The sequence below is a fragment of the Myotis nattereri genome (genome assembly GCF_964212035.1).
Source record: "Myotis nattereri genome assembly, chromosome: 1".
Taxonomy (NCBI): domain Eukaryota; kingdom Metazoa; phylum Chordata; class Mammalia; order Chiroptera; family Vespertilionidae; genus Myotis; species Myotis nattereri.
The window spans coordinates 156,385,653-156,406,690 of record NC_138075.1 but is presented as its reverse complement, the minus strand read 5'-3'; the positions used below and the strand labels follow the sequence as shown (position 1 = coordinate 156,406,690).

The following is a 21,038-nucleotide window of genomic DNA, read 5'->3' as shown; positions in this document are numbered from 1 at the left end:
CCCACCAGCAGTTTAAGAGGGTTCCTTTTCCTCCACATCCTCTCCAGCACTTGTTGTTTGGTAATTTGTTGATGATAGCCATTCTGACTGGTGTGAGATGGTACCTCGGTTTGATTTGCATCTCTCGGATGATTAGTGACTTTGAGCATGTTTTCATATGTCTCTTGTCCTTCTGTATTGTCCTCGTTTGAAAAGTGTCTATTTAGGCCCTTTGCCCATTTATTGATTGGATTGTTTATCTTCCTTGTGTTAAGTTGTAGGAGTTCCTATAAATTTTGGAGATTAAACCCTTATATGAGATAACATTGGCAAATGTGTTCTCCCATGCAGTGAGCTTTCTTGTTGTTTTGTTGATGGTTTCTTTTGCTGTGCAGAGGCCTTTTATTTTGATGTAGTCCCATTTGTTTATTTTCTCCTTAATTTCCATTGCCCTAGGAGCTGTGTCAGTAAAGATATTGCTACAACATATGTTTGCTATTTTGCTACCCATGGCTTCTTCTAAGATTTTTATGGTTTCCCATCTTACATTTAAGTCCTTTACCCATTTTGAGTTTATTTTTGTGTATGGTGTAAGTTGGTGGTCTAGTTTCATTTTTTTGCATATATCTGTCCAATTTTCCCAACACCATTTATTAAAGAGACTGTCTTGACTCCATTGTATGCTCTTGCCTCCTTTGTCAAATATTAATTGAGCATAGTGGCTTGGGTCGATTTCTGGGTTCTCTGTTCTGTTCTATTGATCTATATATCTGTTCTTGTGCCAGTACCAGGCAGTTTTGAGGACAGTGGCTTTGCAGTATAGCTTGATATCTGGTATTATGATCCCTCCAACTTTGTTCTTCTTTCTCAAGATTACTGCACTATTCGGGGTCTTTTTTAACTCCATATGAATTTTTGGAGATTTTGTTTTAGGTCTTTGAAACATGCCGTTGGTATTTTAATGGGGCTTGCATCGAATCTATAGATTGCTTTGGGTAGTATGGACATTTTAATGATGCTGACTCTACCAATCCATGAACATGATATATTCTTCCATTTGTTCATGTCTTCCTCTATCTCTTTTTTTTGGCATCCTGTAATTTTCTGAGTACAGGTCCTTTACCTCCTTTGTTAAATTTATTCCTAGGTATCTTAATTTTTTTGTTGCAATGGTAAATGGGATTTTTTTTTTTTTTTTTTAGTTTCTCTTCCTGTGAGTTCATTATTGGTGTATAAAAAAAGCCATAGATTTCTGGGTGTTAATTTGTATCCTGCTACATTGCCGAATTCATTTGTTAAGTGTAGTAGTTTTTTGATGGAGCCTTTGGAGTTTCCTATGTACAATATCATGTCATCTGCGAATAATGACAATTTTACTTCTTTTCCAATTTGGATGCCTTTTATTTCTTCTTGTCTGATCGCAATGGCTAATACTTCCAGTACTATGTCGAACAGGAGTGGTGAAAGCAGGCATCCCTGTCTTGTTCCTGTTCTTAGGGGAAATGGTTTTAGTTTTCGCCCATTGAGTATGATGTTGGCTGTGGGTTTGTCATATGAGACTTTTGTTATATTGAGGTATGATCCCTTTATTCTCACTTTGCTGAGAGTTTTTATCAGGAAAGGGTGCTGGATTTTGTCAAGTGCCTTTTCTGCATCAATTGATATGGTTATGTGATTTTTGTCTCTCAATTTATTTATGTGATGTATCACTTTCATTGATTTGTGGATATTGTACCAGCCTTGCATCCCTGGAATAAATCCCACTTGGTCATGGTGTATGATCTTTCTAATGTACCAGTAATGCTGGATCTGATTTGCTAAAATTTTGTTGAGGATTTTAGCATCTATCTTCATCAGGGATATTGGCCTGTAATTCTCTTTCTCTGTAGTGTCTTTATCTGGTTTTGGAATTCGGGTGATGCTGGCTTCATAGAAAGAACTAGAAAGTGTGCCTTCCTCTTGAATTTTTTGGTATAGTCTGAGTAGAATAGGTTTTAGTTCTTTGAATATTTGGTAAAACTCCCCTGTGAAGCTGCCTGGCCCTGGGCTTTTGTTTGCTGGGAGTTTTTTGATGACTACTTCAATTTCCTCCTTAGTTATTAGCCTGTTGAGATTTTTTATTCTTCTTGATTGAGTTTTGGAAGGTTGTATTTTTCTAGGAATATGTCCATTTACTCTAGGTTGTTTAGTTTGTTGGAATAGAGTAGTTCATAGTATTTTTTTTACAATCCTTTGTATTTCTGTAGCGTCTGTTGTTATTTCACCTCTTTCATTTCGAATTTTGTTTATTTGGGTCCTCTCTCTTTGTTTCTTGGTGAGCCTGGCTAGAGGTTCGTCTGTTTTGTTTATCCTTTCAACTCTTGGTTTCGTTGATCTTGTATTGTGTTTGTGTGTTTTTTGTTGTTGTTGTTTTGTGTGGGTTTTTTTGGTCTCTATGTCATTCATCTCTGCTCTGATCTTTATTATCTCCTTCCTTCTGCTCACTCTGAGCTTCTCTTGTTGCTCTCTTTCTAATTCTTTAAGTTGTAAAGTTAGATAATTTATTACCAGTTTTTCTTGTTTTTTGAGGTAGGCCTGTAATGCTATGAACTTCCCTATCAGGACTGCTTTCACTGTGTCCCATAGGTTTTGGATTGTTGTGTTTTCATTGTCATTCGTTTCCAGGATATTTTTAATTTCTTCTTTGATCTATTTGGTAACCCAATCATTGTGTAATAGCATGCTATTCAGCCTACAAGTGTTTGAATTTTTTTGTGTGTGGTTTTTTGTTTTTTGGGTTTTTTTTGTAGTTGATTTCTAATATTATGCCATTGTGGTCTGAGAAGATGCTTTTTTTTTAATATATATTTTATTGATTTTTTACAGAGAGGAAGGGAGAGAGATAGAGCGTTAGAAACATCGATGAGAGAGAAACATCGATCAACTGCCTCCTGCACAGCCCCTACTCAGGATGTGCTCGCAACCAAAGTACATGCCCTTGACCGGAATCAAACCTGGGACCCTTCAGTCCACAGGCCGATGCTCTATCCACTGAGCCAAACCGGTTAGGGCCTGAGAAGATGCTTGATATGATTTCAATCTTCTTGAATGTGGAGAGACTTTGCCTGTTATCCAATATGTGGTCTATCTTTGAAAATGTCCCATGTACACTTAAGAAGCATGTATATTCTGTAGCTTTGGGTGAAATGTTCTGAAGATGTCAAGTCCATCTAATCTAGTGAGTCACGTAGGATTGCTGTTTCTTTACTGATTTTTTTGTCTAGAGGATTTATCTAGTGATTTCAGTGGGGTATTAAAGTCCCCTACTATGATTGTATCGCTGTCGATCTCTCCCTTGTTACCTTCCAGAAGTTTTTTATGGATTTGGGTGCTCCTGCATTGGGTGCATATGTATTTACCAGAGTCATACCCTCTTGTTGTATCAGTCCCTTAAGTATTATGAAGTAGGCCTTTTGTTCTTTCCATCACCCTTTTATGTACATCTCTCTTGATTGTATGTTTCTTCCCCTCCATTTACAAGCTTTATTATCCTTATCAAACAGAGAAGCTCCTTTTTACCATAAGACTGTGTACCTAACTGTGCTGTGTTAAATTGGTCTATAAGTGTTGTTTTTGCCACATGAAAACATTGCCTGTTTTCTAGTTCATGACAGTCACATGGGAGGAAGCAGGGCACTATAAAGTTAAAAAATGTGCACATGCTAGGTTAGGAAAAAGGAGCCTAGATGCAGAGCCTAGTGGGCAGTACTGTAGCGCTGTCAGATTGCCTTGCAATATTGCCTGAGCAGAGGTTGCTTGTATTTATTTTCTTGGTCAGTTGGGAGCTTTATGACATATTATTTTTAAACCAAGGGGTTTTTTTGTTTTTGTTTTTTTGTTTTTATATTTTTATTGATTTCAGAGAGGAAGGAAGAGGGAGAGAGAGATAGAAACATCAATGATGAGAGAGAATCATCGATTGGCTGCTTCCTGCACGCCCCACACTGGGGATCGAGCCCACAACCCGGGCACGTGCCCCTGACTGGAATCAATCCTGGGATCCCTCAGTCCGCAGGCCGATGCTCCATCCACCGAGCCAAACTGCCCAGGGCTAAACCAAGTTTTTAAGAAAGATCAAAACTAATTGTAAAAACATGTTACATGCAAATTACATTATTGATCTTTTGAGAAGTGTGTGTTTTCTGTTGTTCCTTTGCTAAATAGAATGTTATTCCTACAAATTGAGGATTTTAAAGAGATTTTTTTTTGTAATTGTCTTGTGTGTTCTGTAGATTGAAGAGGAAAAGAAAAGAGCTGCCCGAACAGACTACTGGCTACAGCCTGTACGTATTCAGTTGGAGTGTCTTAAGTTCTAAATGTAATTTCAAGTGAATGATTTAAATAGTATTTGGTATAAATGACTAAATTTCTCAACTGTGTATAAACTACATAGATAGATATAACTTCAGTAAGTTTTATTTCTACATATTTGATCTTTAATTATTGGTTGCACCTGTATTGGAGGGTTACTTCATTGTTTATTAGGCTGGTAATATTCCTTGAGTTTAATGCCAAACTTGTGTATGGCACCTTGAACTTAAGCCTGGAATTATTTTCCATTTTTGCCGTAAGACAAAAGATTGTAGTTTCAGAAATGGAATGAAATAGAATTGTAAATGCAAAAGTACTTGTTTTCAACTTACATCTTATTGAACTTAGGATACCCATTTACATACTTTATACAAAAATAAAAAGGTTTTAATTTTACAAGGAAAGACTTGTATTTTGTTGCTTACTTATTATTGCTTATTATTTTAAGATAATTTTATAACAATTTATAAACATTTGAATAATTTTTAAATTATTATTGATTGATGCTCTGTTTTGAACTTACTGAGAGGTGGAGTTCCCATAAAACCTTCAGAGTGCCTTCGTTATTCTTAAAGAAGTTGGTTTGGTCAATAACAGGAGAGTGAAAAGTACTGTGCTATTTAGAGAATTTTTGATTTGAAAAATAAGAGTAGTAATAACCTCAGAGGTCAAGAAATTCAAAGTTCTGATTCAGATCTTCATGGCTTGGAAATAATTTAGCTGCCATGATTTACTTTATATTTGTATGTAATGGGAAACATTTCTACCTTAGGATCACATGACAGATGATGAAATAAGTTATTTAATACAAAAATACTGTTAAATATAAAATACTTATTTTAGATAAATTATTTTAGTTAATTCTCATATAAGCCTTATAAGGTAATTATTGTTATTCTAATTTTGTAGGTGAGGAAACTGAGGCATAAAGTATTTGAGTAATTTCCTCAGGGTCATTTAGGAAGTAGTGAGCCAGGATTTTCCTGGCAATCTGATTCAGTGGGTTGTATTCTCAACTAGTAAATAGTACTGTTTCCTGGAAAACTTTAGTCACCCTGACTTTGTCTCTGAGTAGAATTTGGGTCAAGATTATTAGTAAAGGAAGGACCTGTAGGGAAGAGACCATCCATAAATTATATTAGTTTCCCCTGTTAAAGTAGCTAGGATTTGAACATTTATGAAAATGTAATCAAGAATTGTGATTAAATGCCCTTGCTGATTTGGCTCAGTAGATAGAACATCAGTCTGTGGACTGAAGGTCCCAGGTCCAATTCCAGTTAAGGGCACATGCCTGGGTTGTGGGCTCAATCCCCAGCGGGGGACATGCAGGAGACAGCCAATCAATGATTCTCTCTCATCATTGATTCTATCTTTCTATCCCTCTCCCTTCCTCTCTGAAATCAATAAAAATGGGTTTTTTTAAAAGAATTGTGATAAAGCAGTAGTTAATTCTTAACTATGAGTGATTAAGAAAATTTTTATCCTATGCTTACAGTACCTCCGTCTCTATAATAGCAAACATCATAGAACAGTTTATTACATGCACTTGTCCTCTGGACACAGAAGCTTAGGCTACAGTAAGCCATGGGATTTCAAAATACACCGGATTCAGTACTCCCACCATCCAGTGTCCTGGTGTGAAATGCACATTTTCACTAACCTCCCAGATGAATCTTATATGTACCCTTGGCTAAGAACCATTGTTTTAAAGGAAAAAGAATACAAACTAAAAGAAAAAAGGCAAAACATTCCAAATTTTACTTAGTCTAAAAATTCTCTTCCTATTGACAAAACTTAAAATTAAATTTTATTTTCTGTTGTTAATTTTCTCATATTGTAAATTATTGAGCTTTTCTGCATAGTTCCTTTGACAGAGTGTTACATTAAAAATGAGAATCACTCAGTGTGTTTCTTATTTTGAAAAGGGCATTATGTTTATTAAAATAGCTAGCAGTCCACAGAGATAGATTGGAGAACTTCATTTTTTGAACTCAGAAAAGAAGGGTTTGGACCGATCTATTGCGAGCAAATGTCATTAAGTCCAATGATGTAATGAACTGCCTTTAAATGAAGGCCTTAGAGAGATTTTGATTTAGCCCAGAAGTCCTCTGGCTGAATCAGAGAAGCTGTTTTGATGGGTTTCATTTAGAATGTCTTAGTAAAACAAAAGCTTAAGAGTCTTCTCTGTTTTTCTTTTTTTTTTCCTCTGAAGTCTTCTCTCTTTTTCTTCTTTTTTCAAGTCTTCTCTTAAACATGTCTTCCCACTATTAAATATCATCCCCCAAGGTCCTTACTGAATTTTTGTTCATACAGTTTTTAGTATGGTTTAGTGAAGTACTCATGACCATCTACAGGGGTGGGGAACGTCTGGCCTGCAGGCCATATAAGTCCTGAGAAATTAAGTAAGGCCAAGGCATTACAAGTGAGCTAATTAAATGTTTGACCAAATATAGCAGGCTAATTTTTAAGTTGATAATTTTGTATAGCCCTCGAATGATGTTATAAATATCCAGTGGCCCTTCCCAGAAAAAAGGTTCCCCATCCCTGATCTAGTACCTCTGTTATTGTTAATTGAAGTAGCAAATGTAGAATCACTGTAATGAATATAGCAATAAGTTAGATGGTTTAATTTCCATTATCAGCCATTACACAGCTAATCCACATCAGGAAACAACAATGAAGAAGCAAACTCTGAATGCATTAATATTAAATAAACCCAGATTTCTCTCACATTTGAGAATTAGACCAGTACTTTTAGCTGGAGCTAATGTTGGAGGAATCTCATCTGTATCAAAAATTGAAAGCAACATAATGAGAAAAGAACACTGAAAACAGTGTCATGTCCTGAGGATTCCCAGTGAGACTCTTGCCATCTGCATTTTTCTCAGTAGTGAATACCACAGTATAACATCCTTAACACTTTTCACTTCCTTAAGTGGATAGAGAGAAAGAAGCTGTTTATGAAGGACATGAGTTAATAGAGTTGAGGTTTATAGATAAAAGTCCTAGATTTCAAGAAATCTTTACTATGGAAATCAGCCATTAGATATATATTTTTCCTCTTGGTAGCTGTATTTAATAAAAAGAGAAAGAAGGAATGAAAGATTACTAAGGAAGTGCCATTGTTGGTAAGGCTTACAACTCCAAATTTTATTATTTAGCAGAGCAGTCACATTTTATGATGATTTTTGGTGAACACAGTTTAAAATGAAGGAGTAAAACAGGAAAATAATTTGTCTTTCCTTTTTTGTTATTTTTAGGAAATAATTGTGAAAATTATAACCAAAAGACTTGGAGAGAAATATCACAAGAAAAAAGGCATTGTTAAGGTAAGAACATGAAGTTAAAAATGAAATTTGTGAAAGGAGCTGTGGGTGACTGAGTAAATCCATTTTGATACTCCTTAAAAATCAATTCCTACTAGCAGAAAGCAAATGTCTAAGGTACTTGACGGTTCTATAAAAGGAAAGATGAATTCATAATCATTGGAGAAATAATTCATTTTCAACCATTGTTTATACTTAATCTCTGTTTGCTTTCTTACTGGAGCAAATAGTATGTATCAGATCCCATTGGCACCTCTTAGACTCAGTGTGCACACCTTGCTAGTCAGTAAAATGCATTCTCTTTGTTGATGATGGGCAATATAATTGTGCCCCCAGAGTTCCAAGGAGTCCTCTTGTGTATTTTGCCCTAAGAGACTATCTTTTGACTGCTCTAGGATTTTAAAACTTAATAATCAACATTCCAGTCCTTTCTTCCCTTTTGTTTTTCCTAAATATAGCTCATTTCAGCACCCAGCCTGTGCATGCATAAATTGCCTTTCCACTGTCCTTGAAGCTAGGTGAAATTATCCCTCTCACTATATTTCTTAAAATCTTATTCTGAGACCACCAGCTTTTATTCTTTCCAGATGAAAACCTTAACCTAAGCTTTGAATTGAATTCTTTATTAAGAACCATAGACTAAGAAATAGTAAATGGTTTCTAGAAAATAGTGTTGTTTATAGAAGGAATTACTCTTTCGATTGGAATTTCATTTTTTATTTTATTTCTGTGGTGTTTTTTTTTTAATTTGTGTTCCACATATCTCTTCTATTATAAAAGTGTTGATTTTACATGACAGGAAGTAATTGACAAATATACAGCTGTTGTAAAGATGATTGACTCTGGAGACAAGCTGAAACTTGACCAGACTCATTTAGAAACAGTAATTCCAGCACCAGGTAAATCTTTTTGCAGACTGTTTAATGCATATGCCATCAACACGAGTGATTCTGTTCATTAAACCAGTTTTTTTATATTACTTGATAGTTTTTTTATATTACTTGATAGTTTTAGAAATACTGTATAACTGCTAACATATATAACTATATAACTGATTCTGTTTGACTTGGTGATATGGTTAGTTTTCCAGTTTTTTGAGAAATCTTTTTGTATCATGAACAAGTTTTCCCTTCCTGGATTTTTTTCCCCCCAGAAGCAAAACACAGACATATCTAGAGAAATTCAATCATATTAGAGTTATCCTCTCTAATAAAAGAGAAACATGGTAATTGGCGTACGACCGCTACCCTTCCCATTGACTAATGAGGGCAATATGCAAATTAACTGCCAGCCAAGAAGGCAGCCGGCAGCCAGGCAGCTTGAAACTAACATGAGGCTTGCTTGCTTCAATGATGGAGGACTCCAATGTTCCCCGCCTGCCACTCCAGGCCTCTGAGCTGCAACTCTAAGCAACTATGTAACAAATATAGAAGCTAAACAAAACCCCAGAAACCTGCTTTAGTCCCCGGGCATCAACCAGCAGGATCGCAACATTGTAAACAAAGGCCGGAAACCTACTTTCAGCAGCGGAGGCCTAAGAGCTGGAGCCAAGCCTCAAAGCTAAAGCTGGCCCAGAATAAAAAAAAAAAAAAAGAAAAAAGGAGGGGTTGGGAGCTTCAGTCACCCACCAGCCTGAAAACAGCCCTCAGCCCCTCACCCAGACTGGCCAGGCACCCCAGTGGGGACCCCCACCCTGATCCAGGACACCCTTCAGGGCAAACCAGCCAGCACCCACCCGTGCACCAGGCCTCTACCCTATACAGTAAAAGGGTAATATGCCTCCCAGCACCGGGATCAGCAGAGCCGCGAGGCCTCCTGGCACCAGGATCAGCGTGACAGGGGGCAGCACCCAAACCCCCTGATCACCCTCCGGCTCTGTGTGTGACAGGGGGCGGGGCCACAACCTCCCTATCCACCCTGCTCTGTTCGTGACATGAGAAGGCGCCCCAACACCCTGATCAGCCCTGCGGCTCTGTGTGTGACAGGGCGCGGCGCCTCAACCCCTCCTCCCCCCACGGGCCCTGCTCTGTGTGTGACGGGGTAGAGCCATAACCTCCCCATCGGCCCTGCCCTGAGTGTGACAGTGGCGGCGCCCCGACCCCCTGATCGGCCCTGCTCTGTGGGTGATAGAGGGCGGCGCCCCAACCCCCTGATGGACCCTGCTCTGTGAGTGACAAGGGGCAGTGCCCCAACCCGCTGATTGGCCCTGCTCTGTGCGTGACAGGGTACAGAGCCCCAACCCTCCTGATGGGCCCTGCTCTGTGAGTGACAGGGGGAAGTGCCCCAACCCCCTGATTGGCCCTGCTCTGTGCTTGATGGGGTGGCGCCGCAACCTGCCCATCGACCCTGCCTTGAGTGTGACGGGACAGTGCCCCAATCCCCCAATCGGCCCTACCCTGAGCGTGACTGAGGGTGGCATCACAACCTCCCGATCGCCCTGCTCTGTGCATGACAGGAGGCGGCGCCCCAACTCCCCAATCGGCCCTGCTCTGAGCCCGACCAGGGGCTGCACCTAGGGATTGGGCCTGCTCTCTGCCACCCGGGAGTGGGCCTAAGCCAGCAGGTCGTTATCTCCCAAGGGGTCCCAGACTGCAAGAGGGCACAGGCCAGGCTGAGGGACCCCCCTCCCCCCCGAGTGCACAAATTTTTGTGCACCGGGCCTCTAGTCCTATATAATAAAAGAGGGATATGCTAATTAGCCCTGATATGCTAATTAGTCATGACCAGTATGGAAATTGACCATCACTGCAACACACAAGATGGCTGGCAGGGGAGGGCAGTTTAGGGGTGACCAGGCCTGCAGGGGAGGGAAGTTGGGGGGAACTAGGCCTGCAGGGGAGGGCCATTGTAGGGGACAAGGCCTGCAGGTGAGGGCAGTTGGGGGTGGCCAGGCCTACATTGGAGGGCAGTTGGGGAGGGGACCAGGCCTGCAGGGGAACAATTAGGCGTCGATCAGGCTGGCAGGGGAACAGTTAGGGGGCGATCAGGCTGGCAGGCAGATGTAGTTAGGGGCAATGAGGTAGGTAGGCAGGTGAGTGGTTGGGAGCCAGCAGTCCTGGATTGTGAGAGAGATTCCAGATTGGAGAGGGTGCAGGCTGGGCAGAGGGACACCCCCACCCCCCCCCTCCCCAGTGCATGAATTTCATGCACTGGGCCTCTAGTCTATATATATAAAAGCCTAAGTGACCAAATAACTGAATGACTAAACGACCAGTTGCTGTAGTATGCTCTGACCACCAGGGGCAGATGCTCAATGCAGGAGCTGCCCCCCTGGTGGTCAGTGTGCTCACACAGCGGGAGCGCCGCTCAGCTGACCATTGGGCACCAGATGTAGGGTTCACAGCTGGTAAGCACTGCTGCAAGCCTCTTTAGATCCAGACTTACTGGGCATGAGCCTGTGGCAGGTGCAGCAGGGCCGGTATGAGCGGGGGACTGGGGGGGAACCCCACCAGTGCACAAATCCATGCATCAGGCCTCTTGGTTATTAATATACTAGTGGCCTGGTGCACGAAATTTGTGCACGGGGGGGCTTGGTGTCCCTCAGCCTCTCCTGCACCCTCTCCAATCTGGGACCCCTCGGGGGATGTCCAGCTTCCGGTTTAGCAGGATCAGGCCTAAATCAGCAGTCAGACATCCCTCTCACAGTCCAGGACCACTGGCTCCTAACTGCTCACCTGCCTGCCAGCCTGATCACCCCCTAACTGCTCCCCTGCCAGCCTGATTCTCACCTAGCTGCTCCCCTGCTGGCCTGATCGCCCACAACTGCCTTCCCCTGCTGTCCTGATTGCCCCCCAACTGCCTGCCCCTGCCGCCCTGATCGCCCACAACTGCCCTTCCCTGCCACGACCTGCCTCCTCTGCATGAGGCGGCGGAGACTCCAGGACTGGCCTCCTCCGCACCGCAGAGCCGCGGGACCCCAGGTCTCTCCGCACGGAGTGGCCACTGGGCCCCACCTCCACTGTGCACGGGGCCATCTTTTGACAACCATCCTGTGACGATATCGTGCATGAGGGCCACCTAGGCTTTTTTTTTTTTTTTTAAGGGTTTCCACCTTTATTGTCAAAGGTATTACATATGCCCCTCCTCCCCCCTTGGCCCCTCAGCCCGCCCGGCCTTCCCCACCGTTTCCCAAGTCCATGGCGGTGCCAAGTCCACCTAGGCTTTTATTAGTATAGATATATTTAGCTACCTGAAATAGTAAAGTAAAAGTTAGTATGATTTTGCTTTCTGTTTTCTTTAGTGATCTTTTTTTTTTTTTTATTGTCTAAAGTTTTACATATGTCTCCTTCTTCCCCAATTGGCACCCCCTTCCCTGCCATTCCCACCCCGGTTAAGCCCCCACCACCCCAGTGTCTGTGTCCATTGGTTATGCTAATATGCATGCATACAAGTCCTTTTCTTTAATGATCTTGATCATTTGGGTACTAACACAGTGTCCAGTGTTGATGCCGTTTGGTCAGGTTGTTTGCCTCTGATCCACTTTCTTCATAATGATATCATTGCTGGCGCAGTGATCATGTTAGTCTCTAAAACTTCACTGATCAGATCCTTTATTTAACTTTCCCTCTAAAATAAAAACTCATTTAATGGATTAAATGTTTTTTTCTAATAAACTGAACCTTTAGAAAGTATACAGTTTGATAACTCTTAACATGAATACTCTCATGAAACCATCCCTATAATCCAGATAATGAATGTTTTATCACTCCCCCCCCACTCCCCAATTTTTCTTTTTCCTTTATAATCTTCTCATTCCCTCCCACTCCTCTTGTCTCCCATCCCCCCCCACCCCCCCCCCCCCCCCCCCAAGCAACCATCAATCTGCTGTTACTGCTGTTTATGTACGCATTCATCTGTTGATAGACATTTGGGTTATTTATAATTTTTGGTTATTACAAATAAAATGCTGTGAACGTTCACATACAAGTCTTTGTATGGACATGTGATTGCTTTGGCTTAGTCACATCAGGCATATATTTTAACTTTAATGTAACTGCTAAGCCATCTTTAAAAAGATGAATTAAAGGAAACAAATTTTTTTGTGATTACTTATGGACTCTGAGCATTTCCTCCAAACACCGTATACACCATGCAATCTAAAATCAAAACATATTCCTTCAACAAATAAGTGAAAAAAATGAGGAGTCATAATGTGATAGTAATTAAAGTATCTAAAAACTATACTTTAGAATATTACAGAATTCTTAAATGTTTAAGAACTTCTAAGAGAATGGTTTTATTTTTTGTTATGCTCATTCAGTGTAATTGCATTTTGCTGTGACAAAAGTAGAAGAAAGAAGTGGACATTCTTTTTACATTCAGTGTTATATTCATTTATGTTGTAGGAAAAAGAATTCTTGTTTTAAATGGAGGCTACAGAGGAAATGAAGGTACCTTAGAATCCATCAATGAGAAGACATTTTCAGCTACTATAGTCATTGAAACTGTAAGTATGTTTACGCAAAGACAGAAATTTCAAAATGCTTTAAAAATGTGTCGTAGTTCTTTCTCATTGGATTGGTCTTTGTTTCATTTTAGAGTTTGGGTTTTTTGTTCGCCTTCTCTTCTGTTTAGAAATCTGTAAGCTTATTTTCTCTATTGACTGTACCATTGCTAAAGCATTTCATTTTCTGATTCCCAAAGAAATGCCTATGTGTCTTAGTCCATTCTGGCTACTGTAACAAATACCACTGACTGGGTGAATTATAAACAACAAATATGTGTTTCTCACAAGTCTAAGGGCTAGAAGTCCAAGACCAAGGCACTGGCCAATTTTGTGTCTGGTGAGGGCCTGCTTCCTTTTCATGTCTTTACATGTTGGAAGGAATAAGAGAACTCTCTGGAGTCCCTTTATAGGGGTACTAATCCATTCATGGGGACTTTGCCCCCGTGATCTCAAAGGCCCCATCTCCAAACATCATTACATTGGGTATCAGGTTGCAACATAGGAAGTTTGGGTGGGACACATTCAGTCAATAGTAATACTCATATAAAACCTGAAAAATACAATTTAATATAAATAAAATTTTAAATTACTCATAATCACCCAACCAAATGATAATTCCCATTAATATTTTAATCTGTTCCTTTCCAGTCTTTATATTTTATAAAACTGTCTACATAATATGTATAATTTCATAATCTGACTTTTTTCTCTCACATCTACACTAATAAAAGACAAACATGCAAATTGACCATGCCTTCGCTACGCCTTAAGCCACGCCCAGCAGCTAATCAGAGCGACTATATGCAAATTAGCCCAACCAAGATGGCAGCCAGCAGCCACGGAGCTGAAGCGAGCAGTAGGCTTGGTTTCTCCAGTGATGGAGGAAGCCAAGCTTCCCGCCTGCCGCTGCCAATTCTGAGCTCCACTCAAAACAACAAAGTTTCAATTATAGAAGATAAGTAAACCCCAGATACCTGCTTTCAGCGGGCCGTGGCCACGGAGCTGGAGCCTTGGGTTGCCCCCGGCGATGGAGGAAGCCAAGCTTCCCTCCGGACCGCCCTGGCCAGCTCTGAGCTCTACTCCAGGCTACAAAGTTTCAATTATAGAAGGTAAATAAATGCCAGATTAAAAAAAAAAAAGAAAGAAAGGAGAGGCTGGGAGCTTCTGTTGCGGAGGGGCTTGGCCAGCCTGAAAATGGTTCTCAGCCTCTCACCCAGACTGGCCAGGCACCCCAGTGGGGGCCCCACACCCTAAAGGGGGTGTGGCCAGTCTGAAAACAGCCATCAGTCCCTCACCCTGGCTGGCCAAACCTCCATGGGATGAGGGTCCCTATTGGGGGGGTCGGGGTGGGGGCTTGACCAGCCTGCAAACAGCCATCAGCCCCTCACCCAGGCTGGCCAGGCACTCCAGCGGGACACCCTTCAGGGAAAACCATCCGGCCCCCACCCATGCACAAGGCCTCTATCCTATATAATAAAAGGATAATATGCAAAATGATCCTAACAGCAGAACGACTGGGAATGACTAGTCACTATGACACACACTGACCGCCAGGGGCCAGATGCTCAATTCAGGAGCTGCCCCCTGGTGGTCAGTGCGCTCCCACAGGGGGAGCTCTGCTCAGCCACAAGCTAGGCTGACAGCTGCCAGTACAGCGGTGGTGGTGGGAGCCTCTCCACCTCCTCAGCAGCGCTAAGGATGTCCGACTACAGCTTAGGCCTGCTCCCCCCCCCCCCCCCCCCCGGGAGCGGGCCTATGCCAGCAGGTGGTCATCCCCTGAGGGGTCCCAGACTACGAGAGGGCACAGGCTGGGCTGAGGAACCCCTCCGAGTGCACAAATTTTTGTGCACTCTAGTCTAATATAAAATTCAATTTGGCATGGTATAATTATTGGGGAATGTGTAGTCATAATTAATGGGGGAAAAGTCACAGAGATAAGTTTTTTAAAATGTCTTTTTATAAAGGATTTAAGGTATCAAAAATCAATACAATAATTAATTTAAAGAAATCTGACATACAAAAATTCCTTATTGATTTAGAATTGATAGTTTAGTGATAGGTCTGTGCATGAGACAAAGGGAGACTTAAGTTGTCTGAAGGAGGAAAGATCTCAAACATGCTTTGTCCTAACTGGCTAATTCTTTTTAAAATCTGATCTATGTATTATATATCTTTATCTCCTTTTTTTCTCTAGTACAGCAAGTGTTAATATTTTAGGGGGATAATAAACCCCGGGTCTATTATCTGATAAAAGTTCTGAACTCCATCAACAATTGCATATAACTGCCAAATTTTATGTTTGTTGTCTGAAGGAATTCATAGGCTCCTACCCCATTATTGACTGGCCAGAGAATATTTGTCTCAGGAATGTTTTCTGGATAAAGCATCTCCTTATTTGAGCGAAATCACATTTTAAGTAGTTTAAGCGTTTTTTTTCTTGTTCCTGACAGTACTAACCTAGAACCTGTCACTATGTTAAACTAGAGAGGTGCGGGAGGAAAAGGGAGTATGATCTTCCACTGAGGACTTTATCAATCTTTTTAAGAGTAAGTTTTTCTCTCTGGTTCAATCAAGTATAAGGTTATGGGAAATCTTATATTTCCATGGCAGTTTAATCCTCTTCTACTTTTTAATTTCATAATACTACCCAATTTAGGTCCTGCTTCATGTTTTCATCTGAGGGAAACACAAAACATCTAATTACCATGGAGGATATTCTAGGTTCCATCTGAATACCTTTGGTTTATAGTTTGTTTGATTTTTAAGAAGTACTTTCTTCCCTCCCTCACTTTAAACCCCACAGTTTCACCTTCCTTTCTCATGCTTTAATTGCTTACAGAGCTGTACTGAGATAAAACCTGTGAGGAAATCCATATAATAAAAAGCCTTTCTAGTTAATTGCAAAGCAGCACTTACTTTTGGAAGAGGAAAACCACTATAATAGGCCTATTATTACTTCCCTAGATAAAAGGCACAAAATGGTTTAGTCACTTGCTGAGGATGGGATTTGAACTTGAGCAGTCTGGGTCCAGAGTCCATATTCTTAGCTCCCAGGTTGACAGTTTTTATGACTGGTACTTTCATTATCTAGTTTTCCCCTTCCCTTTTTACTAGTAGTTGGATATGAAGAGAAGATGAAAATATACAAACCTGTTTGAGTATCTGTATTGCTTAAAAATAGTGATATCTGCTATAAAATAAACCACCTTCAAATTGATAATGGAACCAATATTATAAAAGTTTTACTTTTCATTCTAAAAGTCCAAAATAGGTTTTCTTGATCATGGAACAGCTCTTTTCTGAAGGGTGATTTATGAGCCACAACCCTTCTAACTTGTGATTTTACCGTCTTCAGTAATTGGATTTTATAGTTGAGTTTGCTTCAGGCAGACCAAGGAGAGCATTGGATTGCAGGTGGAAGGTAGCCTGGCCTGGGCCTGGAAATGGCAGGCATCACTTCTGTTCACTTGCGTGGGCTGGAGCGCCACCTTATGGCCACACCTAACCATACGGGGAGCTAGGACATCTCCCTATCCAGGAGGCAGATACGGAACAGCTAGCAGATGCTGCCACAGTATCTAGTAATAACATGTTTCAAATATCTTTGAAGAAAATTACGGTAATTTCTTAATGAGCATGCCATAGAATGTTTTAAAAGTTCATAGACATACAGAAATCTTAGCTACTTTAATTGTATTTTAGGGAAATGGAAAAGGCAAATTTGTATTCCTTAGTGTAGTGTCATTTTCATGTCTTTTAAGTACATGTGTGTTTTTAACCTTTTCTTCAATTTTCATTTATAGGGCCCTTTAAAAGGACGCAGAGTTGAAGGAATTCAATATGAAGACATTTCTAAACTTGCCTGAGTTTGAAAATTTGTGAACATATTAAAATACTAAAGCATCAAATTGGTGTTCGCCAAGGCATTATGAGACTCTACTGTGTTAGGGTATTTCTTTTATATGCAACAAAGGATTTCTGTAAATATTATTGTATAGTTGTTTAGCTAAACTTGTAGGAAATCTAATTATGTCTTATGAAATATCAAACTATGTAAATTTGTTCTTATTTTTGTTTTCTTTATATTTCCCTGATTTTTAAAATTTGCATTAAAAGAATATTATTGTAAAATGTTTTATATAAGGCAATTTAAAATCATAATTAGAGGAAATTCTTCATATACTTTAAACTTATATTTTTAGTAGTAACATTGAACTATAAATATAATTACATTTTAAAAAGTCAAACTAAATATAATAGCTTTATTGAGATATTCATACACCATACGATATCACCCATTTAAAGTGTACAATTTCATTGGTATTTAATATATTTATAGAGTTGTACAACCATCACCACTATATAATTTTAGAACATTTTCATCACCCCCAAAAGAAATCCTGTACCCATTGTTATTCCCTATTCTCCCTCTTTTTCCAGCACCTGGCAGCCACTAGTCTACTTTCTGTTTCTAAGGATGTGCCTATTCTAGACATCCTATATAATAAAGAGCTAATATGTAAATGGTCATCACGCCCTCATGCCATAATGGCTCAGACACTCAACACTGGGGAGAGAGGGATGGGGACCAGCCAGGCACAAATGATCTCGCAAGAGAGAAATGGGGACCAGCCAGGCACAAATGATCTCGCAAGAGAGAAATGGGGACCAGCCAGGCTGCGGCCCAGGAGAGGGCAAGCCACCTGCCCGCGGTCCCAGGTGCCAGCAGCTGGGGCTGAGGCCCGGGAGAGGGCCAAGCTGCCCACCTCTTGGCCCTGGGTGCCAGCGGCTGCGCCTGTGCCTGTGGCCTGGGAGAGGGACAAGCCACATGCCCCGCGGTCCCAGGCACCAGTGGCTGGGGCTATGCCTGCAGCCCGGCCTGGGAGAGGGACAAGCCGCCCGCCCCGCGGTCCCTGGCACCAATGGCTGCGCCTGTGCCTGCGGCCTGGGTGAAGCCACCCACCCCACGGTCCCCTGCGGTTGCAGCCGGCACGGGCAAAGCCAGCCTGGGTCCTGGGTGCCTGTGGCCGGCCAGAGGGAGGGAAGCCCGGGTCCCAGGTGCCTGTGAACATCAGGAGGAGGGAATCCTGGGTCCCGGGTGCGGGGCAAGGCAGAGGTGGTTAGGGGCAATCAGGCAGGCAGGAAAGCAGTTAGTAGCCAGCAGTCCTGGATTGCAAGAGGCAGTCGGACATCCCTGAGAGGTCTCAAATTGGAGAGGGTGTAGGCCGGGCTGAGGTAACCCCCACCCCCATACACGAGTTTTGTGCACTGGGCCTCTAGTTTCATATAAATAGAATCACACAATATGTAGTATTTTATGACTGGCTTCTTTCACATAGCATAACGTTTACAAACTTATTTGATATTATGGCGTGTTTCAGTATTCCATGTATGGATATACCACACTTTTTAAATACATTACCAGTTGGTGGACATTTCAGTTGTTTCTACTTTGGGGCTATTTTGAATAATGCTTCTATATTTGTGTATAAGATGCCATGTGAATATTTCAGTTCCTAGGAACAGAGTTGCTGAGTAACATTGTAACTCGAGATACCATTTTTGACTTTTTTAAAAAAATATATTTTATTGATTTTTTATGGAGAGGAAGGGAGAGAGATAGAGAGTCAGAAACATTGATGAGAGAGAAACATCGATCAGCTGCCTCCTGCACACCCCCCACTGGGGATGTGCCCGTAACCAAGGTACATGCCCTTGACCGGAATTGATCCTGGGACCTTTCAGTCCACAGGCCGATGCTCTATCCACTGAGCCAAACCGGTTATGGCCCATGTTTGACATTTTATGGAACTGCCACACTGGGTTCTAAAATGGCTGTACCATTTTACAATCCCACTGACAATGTTAAATACATTTTTAAATAAGTAGAACAGTATGTTATGTAGGGATGCAAAAGACTGAAAACCCACCTCACACTTTCTTATGTACAAAAAAAAGGGAAATTTATAGTTCACACAACTGAAAGGAATAGACCCTAGCTTCACGTGCAGCGGGGACTCAGTCTGAGCAGCCTTGTAAGGACTGGGTCCCACTGGGTCTTTGGACTCACTTCTGATTGGGATAAGGCTAAAGAGAGGATGCCACTTTTTATGATAGTAACTGATTCTTTGAAGCATGTAGAATGATTTGAATAAGACCAGTAAGTACTAAAATAACTCCTGATTCATAGTTCACTTTTTTATATATATATATTTTATTGATTTTTTACAGAGAGGAAAGGGGAGGGAAAGAGAGTTAGAAACATCAATGAGAGAGAAACACTGATCAGCTGCCTCCTGCACACCTCCTACTGGGGATGTGCCCGCAACCAAGGTACATGCTCTTGACTGGAATTGAACCTGGGACCCTTCAGTCTGCCGGCCGATGCTCTATACACTGAGCCAGACCGGTTAGGGCTCGTAATTCACTTTTACCATACATTGAGGCACTCTTTAATTTCCCTTTTTGATTTGTTGCTTTGGATAGCCAGGTTCCCAACTCTCAGAAATCTTGTTTAAATTTCAGTATATTAAAAACACAAACAAATTTATGACAGGAATGATCTGAGCCAAGAGTCTGGTTTTCCTGGAACACAGACTTTCATTTTCCTAACAATAAGGCATATATATTTAATTGGTTTAATGGAAACTGTTTAGATTGATATTTAGGAGAAGCTTTGAAGACAGACTGCATAAATGATAAAGATGATTAATATATCTGACAAATATGAGCCCTGTTATACCCCAGGTCTATACAGAATTCAATATTGATTATCAGTGGATTGCAAGGTGTTCCACAAAATAAACATAATATAGGCAATTGTCAAGTTTTCCTTCATCACCGAAAGCATACTTTCAGAAATTAATCAAGAGATAGACAATTTTTTTAAAATTTCTTTATTGGTTAAGGTATTACAAATGTGTCCTCATCCCCCCATTAACCCCCAACCTCCCCCCCCCCCCCACTTTGGCTCAGTGGATAGAGCGTCAGCCTGCGGACTCAAAGGTTCCAGGTTCAATTCCGGTCAAGGGCATGTACCTTAGTTGCGGGCACATCCCCAGTAGGAGGTGTGCAGGAGGCAGCTAATCGATGTTTCTAACTCTCTATCCCTCTCCCTTCCTCTCTGTAAAAAATCAATAAAATGTATTTTTTTTAAAAGAGAGAGACAGACAATTTAATAGTTCCTTTCTTTCCAATGATTCCCATTAATTTGGTTTCTTTGGAATTCAAAATTGATTATTCATTTGTAATTCAAAATTAATTATATAGAGAAGGCAGATTTCTGGTCTCAAGGGAAACACATGAACCATATTAATAAAGTTATTTTTACAGGCACTGAATTTCAAAACACCAGCTACTAATAGTTTTGATCATTTGAATAATATGGATTTGATTTTAAATCTAGTTGCTTTTGATAGCATTCTTGTTCAATATCTGCATATAAATATACACCCCAACATTTTCATCATTATTTTAAAAACAACAGCATATTTAAGATACTAGGAATCAAAGTTATCTAAAGGTAAAAGTTTTAAAGTAAAAATTTTTACCAAGTAACAATTATAAGAACCCACTTTTGAAGTCTGCATTGAATACTATCATTTTAATATTAGCATTTTCAAATAGGAAATGGAAAAGATGTAGATTTTTTTTAAAAGCATTTCATAGGTGACCAATTTTTATAGAATAAAATTAAGGCAATGCCATTTATCTCCTTAGTACTGAGATTAGATTATAGAAATAATCATATTTGTTTAATACTTTACAGTTATGTCAAAAGATAATTGCTTTTTCAAATATAGGTTGGGTATTGTAGTTTTGTCGACATTCTACAATGAAAAATGATATCAAATTATGGAGAGAAAATTTCATAAAAATACTTTTAAAAATTTTTAATGTTTTTTATCAGTTTGTACTCTGAAAATGTGTGCATTTTA

At 40.6% G+C, this 21,038-nt stretch overlaps 1 protein-coding gene across 1 annotated transcript in view; it reads left to right on the top strand.

Moving 5' to 3' along the window:
* KIN (Kin17 DNA and RNA binding protein) overlaps window positions 1-19,044 on the top strand; it is a 35,829-nt gene extending 16,785 nt beyond the window's left edge. The window contains exons 9-13 of the mRNA XM_081110290.1: window positions 4,251-4,301; window positions 7,590-7,658; window positions 8,455-8,554; window positions 13,001-13,101; window positions 16,905-19,044. Of these exons, the coding sequence (XP_080966416.1) occupies window positions 4,251-4,301; window positions 7,590-7,658; window positions 8,455-8,554; window positions 13,001-13,101; window positions 16,905-16,967 (384 nt within the window). The 3' untranslated portion in view covers window positions 16,968-19,044. The remainder of the gene's footprint in view (window positions 1-4,250; window positions 4,302-7,589; window positions 7,659-8,454; window positions 8,555-13,000; window positions 13,102-16,904) is intronic.
* Window positions 19,045-21,038: the final 1,994 nt, after the last annotated feature.